The sequence below is a fragment of the Colletotrichum acutatum genome, assembly GCF_030867785.1.
Source record: "Colletotrichum acutatum strain CBS 112980 chromosome Unknown BDZ83scaffold_247, whole genome shotgun sequence".
NCBI lineage: Eukaryota > Fungi > Ascomycota > Sordariomycetes > Glomerellales > Glomerellaceae > Colletotrichum > Colletotrichum acutatum.
This window is the reverse complement of record NW_026849241.1, coordinates 1-8,793: the sequence shown is the minus strand read 5'-3', so window position 1 is coordinate 8,793 and position 8,793 is coordinate 1. Positions and strand designations below refer to the sequence as shown.

At 47.0% G+C, this 8,793-nt stretch overlaps 5 protein-coding genes across 5 annotated transcripts; 3 read left to right on the top strand and 2 right to left on the bottom strand.

Moving 5' to 3' along the window:
* Positions 1 to 1,715: 1,715 nt before the first annotated feature.
* Positions 1,716 to 3,256, top strand: BDZ83DRAFT_658146 (dihydrolipoyl dehydrogenase; the record flags this gene model as incomplete). Its single annotated transcript, XM_060511010.1, has 2 exons — positions 1,716 to 2,585; positions 2,639 to 3,256. 2 exons carry the CDS (start codon positions 1,716 to 1,718, stop codon positions 3,254 to 3,256), a joined length of 1,488 nt encoding a protein of 495 aa, XP_060357560.1.
* A 572-nt stretch (positions 3,257 to 3,828) lies between these two features.
* On the bottom strand, positions 3,829 to 6,549 carry BDZ83DRAFT_644275 (MIF4G domain-containing protein). The gene has a single exon (XM_060509745.1). It carries the CDS (start codon positions 6,390 to 6,392, stop codon positions 3,852 to 3,854), a length of 2,541 nt encoding a protein of 846 aa, XP_060357559.1. The 5' UTR covers positions 6,393 to 6,549; the 3' UTR covers positions 3,829 to 3,851.
* A 131-nt stretch (positions 6,550 to 6,680) lies between these two features.
* On the top strand, positions 6,681 to 7,161 carry BDZ83DRAFT_644274 (uncharacterized protein). Its single transcript, XM_060509744.1, has one exon. It carries the CDS (start codon positions 6,724 to 6,726, stop codon positions 6,931 to 6,933), a length of 210 nt encoding a protein of 69 aa, XP_060357558.1. The 5' UTR covers positions 6,681 to 6,723; the 3' UTR covers positions 6,934 to 7,161.
* Positions 7,162 to 7,539: 378 nt separating this feature from the next.
* BDZ83DRAFT_594459 (signal recognition particle 14kD protein-domain-containing protein) lies at positions 7,540 to 8,091 on the top strand (the record flags this gene model as incomplete). Its single annotated transcript, XM_060506717.1, has 3 exons — positions 7,540 to 7,566; positions 7,649 to 7,727; positions 7,787 to 8,091. The coding sequence occupies 3 exons, from the start codon at positions 7,540 to 7,542 to the stop codon at positions 8,089 to 8,091; spliced, it is 411 nt and encodes a 136-aa protein (XP_060357557.1).
* Positions 8,092 to 8,523: 432 nt separating this feature from the next.
* BDZ83DRAFT_594461 (uncharacterized protein) lies at positions 8,524 to 8,745 on the bottom strand (the record flags this gene model as incomplete). The annotated part of the gene is made up of 1 exon (XM_060506718.1): positions 8,524 to 8,745. The coding sequence occupies one exon, from the start codon at positions 8,743 to 8,745 to the stop codon at positions 8,524 to 8,526; it is 222 nt and encodes a 73-aa protein (XP_060357556.1).
* Between the last annotated feature and the right edge of the window lie 48 nt (positions 8,746 to 8,793).

The window sequence follows — 8,793 nt, the reverse complement described above, 5'->3', positions numbered from 1 at the left end:
AAAAGTTTATTTTTAAGCCCGGCTTAAATTTATACTATATATAAGTTTTATTTTTAAATATATTCTTTATAATATCTCTATTTATTATTATTTAACTATTTATTAAACGGTTATTTATCCTATTTATCTATAATTATATATCCTATTTATTTATAAACGTCTATTCTTTATTTTATTATATAATCGTAGTTATATAACTTATTTATAGTTCTTTTATCTTACGAGGGGTCGTTTTAAATCCGTTACTTTTATATATATAATATAATAGCCGCCGTAGGTTCTATAGGGCAGGCCCTAGCCTTATTATATATATTAGGTCGTAATATATAGTTAGTAATATTTAGTTTTAAAGTTTATTATATTAAAATATATAATATTTATTTTAATAAACTAATTTATTTATAAAATTTAAAATAGTTTTTAATAAAGTGAACTAGACTTTAAAAGGATTATATATATTATTTATTTTAATATTTTGCCTTTACTAACTACTCGGGCAATTCTTAATATTGTTTATATAGTATTAATATTATAGTATTAGTAAATACTCCTACTGTTTTAATAGACTATTTTTATAAATTTTCTTTTATCTTTTTGACTTTCCCTTCTTTTAACTACGGATTAATCGACGGCATTATATATATTATATAATTAAAAAAGCATATTATATTATACAACTTTTTTAAAAACTTAATTCTGCTAAAGTTGATCCTTTATATTTCTAAAGGCGGAAAAAAACTACTATATATATAACTAAAAAGTATATTTCTTTTAAAAAATCTTATTTTATTAAAAATGATTTTTATATTTATAAAAAAAAAACTGCTATTATATATTATATCTAAATTCTAAGAACTATCTAAGTTATTAATAAAGATAGAGCTATTAACTAAAAAACCTATAAATACTATTCTTTAATATAATCTACCCGAAGATATTTTAAGTAACTCTGCTAAAACCCTAGGGTAGCTTATAAGTGGAGATACGGGCGAGTACTCCCGTAGCGGCTAATCGCGCCTCCTTGCGGGAGATAACGGCACGATAGCTAGGGAAAGGCAATGAATGATCCAAGAACGTTGGGGGTTGCCGCCTTAAGGAGAGACCGGGTCTTCCATTTGCAGGCAACGTCGGCCACACGCCGCTTTACCAGCATTAAGATAATGCCGTTCAAGTGGCTGGATCGCAATCCTTGAAACAGTGACCAGCTATTCGGCGTCTTCCCCCTGCCGCTTTATGACGCACAGCCGTCATGTTGAACGTGCACATTTCTCAACGCGAAAACCCCTGGAGATGAGATGCTCCAAGCGAAAGCGGCGACTGATCCTGCTCCACCCTGGTGTGGCCCGAAAGTACCTGTCAGCCACGAAAAAAATCGTAATGGCCGAGAGCTCCAATTCAATCCGAAGCTTGCACAGCCGTAGCCCGTCCAAACTCATCCGCCCATCCACCCGTCGACCCTCGCTTGCCGTGAATCGCCGCTCATTGATAACCCGGCGCATTCTATTCCTCTCCATCATCACCGTCATCTTCCTCTCGTCACAACATCTGAGCGTCTATCGGAATAGGCTACCATGCTTTCCAGTCGATTGATACCGCGCGCTGCAGCCAAGTCGGCTTTCAGAAACCCCTCGTAAAAGACCCTGATAACAGAGCCTCATTCTTTCGAAGCTGACAGCTGTTTGTAGACTCCCCGCCGTCGCACCCCAGCTCTCCAGATGGAGCCGTGCCTACGCTTCGGCCTCTGGTGCGTTGCTTATACCCCGAATGTACTCCTTGTGACGCCACTGACGCGGTTACCAGAGGAGAACGATCTCGTTGTCATTGGCGGTGGCGTTGCCGGCTATGTTGCTGCAATCAAAGCTGGTCAAGAGGGCCTGAAGGTTGCCTGCATTGAAAAGCGAGGTACTCTCGGCGGAACATGCCTCAATGTTGGCTGTATTCCCTCCAAGGCACTTCTCAACAATTCCCACCTTTACCACACCATCAAACACGATACCAAGAACCGCGGAATCGATGTCTCGGATGTAAAGGTCAACCTGGAGCAGTTCATGAAGGCCAAGGACACCGCCGTCGGCGGCCTGACTAAGGGTGTCGAATTTCTCTTCAAGAAGAATGGCGTCGAATACATCAAGGGTGCCGGCACCTTCGTCAACGAGAACGAGATTAAGGTCTCTCTCAACGACGGTGGCGAGACCTCTGTGAAGGGCAAGAACATTCTCATCGCGACTGGTAGCGAGGCCACTCCCTTCCCTGGTCTCGAGATCGACGAGAAGCGTGTCGTCACCAGCACCGGTGCGCTCTCTCTCGACAAGATCCCGGAGTCCCTCGTTGTCATTGGTGGTGGCATCATTGGTCTGGAGATGGCCTCCGTTTGGTCCCGTCTTGGCTCCAAGGTGACTGTTGTGGAGTTCCTCGGCCAGATTGGTGGCCCCGGAATGGACGCCGAGATTGCCAAGAGCTCTCAGAAGATTCTCAAGAAACAGGGAATTACCTTCAAGACGGGCACCAAGGTCCTGAGCGGCGATAAGAGTGGCGATAAGGTCAAGCTGGAGGTTGATTCTGCCAAGGGCGGCAAGCCGGAGACGGTAAGACCTGGCCCGAAAACCTTTTTGGTAGGAGATGTTAACCTGTTCACTAGCTGGATGCCGACGTCGTCCTTGTCGCGATTGGTCGTAGACCTTACACTGGCGGACTGGGCCTTGAGAACATTGGTCTCGACCTTGACGAGAGAGGCCGTGTCATTATCGATTCCGAGTACCGCACCAAGATCCCTCACATCCGTTGTGTTGGTGATGTCACCTTTGGCCCAATGCTGGCACACAAGGCCGAGGAAGAGGCTGTCGCTGTTGTCGAGTACATCAAGAAGGGCCACGGTCACGTCAACTACGGCGTCATCCCGTCTGTCATGTACACCCATCCGGAGGTTGCCTGGGTTGGCCAGAGTGAACAGGACCTCAAGTCTCAAGACATCCCCTACCGAGTCGGCTCATTCCCTTTCAGCGCCAACTCCCGCGCCAAGACGAACCTGGACACCGAGGGCATGGTCAAGATGCTCGCCGACCCTGAAACGGACAGAATCTTGGGAGTCCACATTATCGGCCCCAATGCTGGTGAAATGATTGCGGAGGCCACTCTCGCTCTCGAATACGGAGCGTCCAGCGAAGACATCGCCAGAACTTGCCATGCTCACCCCACTCTGGCTGAGGCCTTCAAGGAGGCGGCTATGGCCACCTACTCCAAGCCAATTCACATGTAAGGCCAGTCACAGCGATGCAATAGTGCGAGTGGCGGAAAGCTTTGGCGTCCTGAAATAACGACATTCGAAGCATGTAATTTGTATCACCTGAGGGACAGCGAATAGAAGTTCGAAAAGGTAGTTTGTAGCATAAGCATACGTTTTTACGCCAGCTGGAAGGTTATCGTCCAGGAACGGGACTCTGTTACTTTGAATGCTCTGGGCATACCATCCTGTGACCAAGGTCTTCCGAATAGGTATGCAGCACTACGGACATGGATTGAACGCTCTCTGCTGAGGCATGCTGTTTAATATGCTTGCACTACTTGTTGCCGGCTGTGAGATACGGTCAGCAGTTGTGGAGAATGTATACCCGAAGTCCATCTCGGTATTTCCATCTCTCTATGATACTTTATGTACTAAGATTAGTAAAGAAGAGAAACGGAAATAGAGTGGTTGTGACTGGCAGGGATGTGACTGGAGACCATGCGGCTGTCTTCAGTGTCTGTGAGAGATCACAGGTCGTAATCACGGAGCTGCTTGGACTCAGGTACGAGCGAACCGATGTTGTGTCATGCTAGATCAATGTAGTTTTCCTCATGTTCAAGCTATTGATCTACGCATCTTCGCCCATGTCTGGCTTTTCTAGCAACGCCTCCGCCACCTTGCACGCCTCCTTGACTTTTCTAGTCTCTTTCTTGCCGCTGACAAGGTCTGTAGACCGTACCTTTTTGCGCAAGAAATAGCCTACGCTCCTCGCGAGGGCTGGCGCCAACCCGCTGCCGAAGCACACTCCAAGGGCTTGCTCCAGGCTCTTGCCCTTGACGTGACTGCACTCTTGAAGTACAGTGATGAGCATTACCTCGACAAACAAGCTGGTCTTCTCCCTGACGTAAGCCAGATTGAGTGGTTTGAGGATTCCAAGACTGACAGAGCCATCAGCAACCAAACTTCCCATCATTTTAGCAGTATTAATGAGACGCCGGTCGTCTACCCCCTCCTCGTCTTCCTCCTCGGCCTCCTCTCCGAACAGCGGCTCGCCTAGTCTCCGGAACAGCGTCCACAAGGTATCTTGAAATGCATGCTTGATCCGTGAATCGGTGCAGAACTTTTTGGATACCAATGTGTAGAAAGGATTGTAGTGTTGCTGTGCTCCTGAGCACTGGAGAAGCACGTTTGGTACCTCGCGTCTGTTGTATTTGTTAAGTCGTAGCTTGAGAATACGCATGTATGCATCCTGATAGTCGGCAGCTGCAACAAGCGCGATAAAGATGGCTCGTCGAACATCAGTGTTCATTCCTTGTTCTCTTGCCAATTGCGTGTAATCGTGAGTCGCCAGATCGTCAGCATCCGCAACCACCATATCGTCGGAATCTCCTACGGTCGCGCTTCTCTCCTTATCCTTATTTGTCTCTCGTGTATCCTGGCCTGCCCAGCTGGCTCCCACCAGCCACCATTTGCCCGTCTTATCTGCGTTCTCGATATCCTTCAGACCGATGCGAAGGGGCTCTGATGCTTTGAGCTTTTGTGTGTCAAGAGAACCCAGAACCTTTCTCATGCGCGTCACATGCTCACCAAGAATGGCTAGATCCTGTGCGCCAGCCTTGATCTTGTTATTCTTGAGGTCACTGATGGTCTCGACCATAAATCTGGTGCGAACCGTCAGGTTGCTCTCCCCAATCTTGGCTACCGCAGGACGAATCAAACTGACGATATCTTTCAGCGCCAACGGGTCGTCCTTTCGTAATTGAGGACCTGATACGCGGACAATCCGTAGTAAGAGCTCGGCATTCAGCTCCGACAAATCGTCGAGAAGGAGACGCACAAAGTCGAATATTAGGTTGCTACCGACGACACGGAACATGTACATCTGCGCAAGCACCGTGAGGAGATTAGACGTCTCCTTCGTAGGTATGCGATCTTCCTTGACCGCCACTATTGCTCTGTGCCTCTCATCCTGAAAACGCTCTACAGCCGTGGTAAGGAAATGCGCGGCGAAATCGATACCGATGACTTTGTAGAGAGCAGCAACGAAGCCGGCTGACAGGACGAGTAGCGTATCGGGCTTGCTTGTAGGATCGCAAATTTGAGCCATCAGCAGGCTTGTCAAGATATTGTTGGTGTGGCCCCTTGGATTGTCCTGATAGATCCTGTCAATCTCACCAACAATGGATACCAAGTTTGCTTCAGTGACTCTGTTGACAGGACCCTGCAGCTTCCTTCGGATCTGAGCCTCAAGATCTGCATCGCCGCCTGATCGTGCTCGCAACGACGGAGGGATGTACTTGGGAAGCTGCGTGCCAGCTGAGACTGGTGGGAGATATGGATTCTCTCTGATAGGCTTGGATTCCTGGACTGTCTCCTCATCTTCCGAGTCGAAATCTCCCAGTGAGCTCTGGTCATCAGAGTCGCCTTGATCTTCCATGAAAATCCCATCGCCATCCTCGTCGTCTTCGTCATCTTCTTCCCCTGATGCCTCTTCATCTGTAAAACCCAAATGATCATCGTCGTCGTCGTCGTCGCTTCCCGTTGTAGACCTGATTTTTGCTTGGTCCTGGGTCGCTTTCCTTCGTTTTGCCGCAAGCCATGCATCGGCCTCGCTCTTGTCTCTGTGGCTTCCTTCGTCCGATGCGTTGTTGTCGTTAAGATCGCCAAGCAAATCATCAAGTCCGTCATCCTTGAAAGCCTTAGGGATGGACTTCCGACCCTTCTTCAATCCTAGCTTACGCTCAAGCTGCTCGATTTCGGCGTCATCTTTTGCCAGCCTTTCTTGCACGGCACGAGAGGGCTGGTTCAACAACAAAGGCTTCTGAAAGTCATCGTCGTCGTTTTCGTCTTGGTATTTGCTGACATGCTCCCGCTTGCGCTTTTTCGGGGCAGGGCTGCGTGGCTCTTCCGGCTCGTCGAAAGGACGTTTGCCATCATTACCCTTTCCGTGGTTATCGATAGGATCATGGCTCTGCACAAGGTGGTCACGCGATGTTGTTCTTGTTGTTGTCTGTCGCTGCTTTTTAGACTGCCTGTCTGCTTTCCGTCGATCTTTTCTGTTCTGTCCCTGGCTCTTCCAACGAGGGTTAGACCTTGAGGTGGCAGATTGATCCGGCGCACCGATCTGTTTGAGCAGCTGTGTGGGTAAGGCGAGCGGCTTTGGAGGCATATCGTCGGCTGGTGAGGCGTGAAAACACGTTCTTTGAATTTGCAATAGCAACAGAACCAGATCTTGTCGAGGACCCTTGCGCAAATGCCGACTCCGAGAAACTTTTTGGTGGGGCAAAGGGCGGAAAACGGATACCTGAGCACCGATTCGCCGATTCACCGATGCGCAGTCGCGCCATACCCCTACGGTTCTTATGGTGGGCTAAGAAGGTCTAGTTATTATGTATCTCGAAAACATGGTCTGACACTGACAGCTAAGCGTAGCTTAAAATATTCATAATCAGTTTGCCAGGTTATACACTGAACGTAATTATTTTTATAATTATCTTTTTATGGAATATAATTTTTTGATTCAATGTATTATTATAGAAATTTATTCAATTTTTAGGTTAAGTTTTCTTACTTTAAAGATATATATCTCACGCCTGCTTACCTTAGTAAATATAATAATTAGTCTAGCTGCTTTCTCCTGCTCATGGTTCTACATGAGTATGTCGCATCTACATACACCTATCCTAGGGTTTTATACGTTAGCTCAGTGAATTAACATAGAGGGCGACCCATAAGTATAAATTCTATCTTTTATACCTAATTTCTATAGCTAACTTAAAAATAGTACTTTTAGCTCTAATATTAAAACTTCTATTTAATTCTATTATAACTCTATTTATTACTTTACTTTTAACTTATATTTTAACTTATATTTTAATTATATAAATAAATAATATTTTTAAAATATTTTTTTAAGATTTAAGAGTATTAATTCCGGTATTATTTATATATTTTATATATAAACGCAAGTAAAGTAACTTTATATAGCTATTACTAGTTTTAGTAAAGTCTAGTAGAGAAGTATCGTGCTAAGGTATGAAACCCCGGGACAGGTGTACTAGGTAAGGTAGCTCCGAACAGTAAACCCCACTGTCCGGGGCCCATATACCCTTGCTCGCTATCATAGCCTTGCTGCGGGGGATGACCAAGGCCACACACAAGCACCTAGCAGCCCGCTTCGCCAAACTGATTGCTTTTGTATACAGACATCCCATCATTCCTGGCGTCTTTGATGGAATAGCCCACCGCGCAGCTGCACTATCCTACTACCGTGGTGCATCGTCTGGCCGCACGCGACGCTAGACGCTTCGGTGACCATGTCAGCCCACCTCAGTCACGAAGAGGTATACTTTATCCTACTTCGTCCCTGTCACATCTGATGTGTTCTTCTATACGCCAATGGTCTTGCTAACCACTCGACCATAGTTCTTCGGCAAGTTGGCCGAGCTTTTCGAACAACGCAAGAGCAAGGGACGTGGCTCGATATTCCTCGTACAGAAAAGATGTACGCCCAGTGCTTCGCAGCCGCACCCGAGATACCCAAAGACTCATCATTTCATCTAGTATCCTACGGCCACGAAACGTCCTTGACACCACCAGCCGGCGATGAATCCTTCTCCGACCTCCACCCCGCAAATCCGCTCCCTGTGATTGTGCGCGCGACAAACGGCAAGTCGAAGAAACACAGAGACGACAAGATCAAGCTGTCTACAATCGTTCAGCCCGATGCTTTGGAATCCTTCTATGCCACCTACGCCGACATCTGCAAGGGAGGTATGGCCGCACTCAAGCCCCGGGATCGGAGTAAAAAGAAGGCCAAGGCCAGAAAGAAGAAGGGAGGTGCAGTCACGGCCGTAGCTGCGGCGTGAGGGAAGGATGGCCTGACTTTGGCTTCCATTGCGCCACCCATACACAGTTAGGTCATATACCACTACCGTTTGTCCCCCAAAAAGGCAGTGCACCCCTTGTAATGGGGCGATGGATATCGAAACCGGGAAACCAGATATCACGCACACGTCGTGGACGCTTTTCGTCCAGGACCTGATATCCATCGTCCTGAGCTCGGGGGCACATGTGGGCGCTTTCCCATCATACTGCCTAAGCATCGTCGGCCCCTGTCAGAGGGCTAAAGATGACAATCCGGGGTTAAATAGAAAGAATACAGGTGGAATACATGCCCTCGGTACCCATTATGGCTGAGTAGTATCTGGTCGGTAATGCACTCTATGTTGTCAAATGATTCATGAACTTCACTACCACTATCCTGGTTATGTTGTGCTCGATAATTGAGACAGCAGTTTTCATATGAAAAACAAGCCTTCGCTAAACCTCTCGACGGTCTCCATCACACATGCGCACTTCTCGCACTCCTCTCGTCTGGGCCTCTTCGGGTTTCCGACGTACATGCAAAGGCTCTCTGGGCACTTGGATGCCTGCTCTCTGCCCTCGCAACTTGCTAGTCTCTTGCGTTTCTGCCACCTCATCCCGCACCTTGAGCACCAGTAAAAATGGAGTTCGCACATGTTAATAGCATCCGTGTGTGGTGAATACAGGTAAGAGTCAAGGTGATT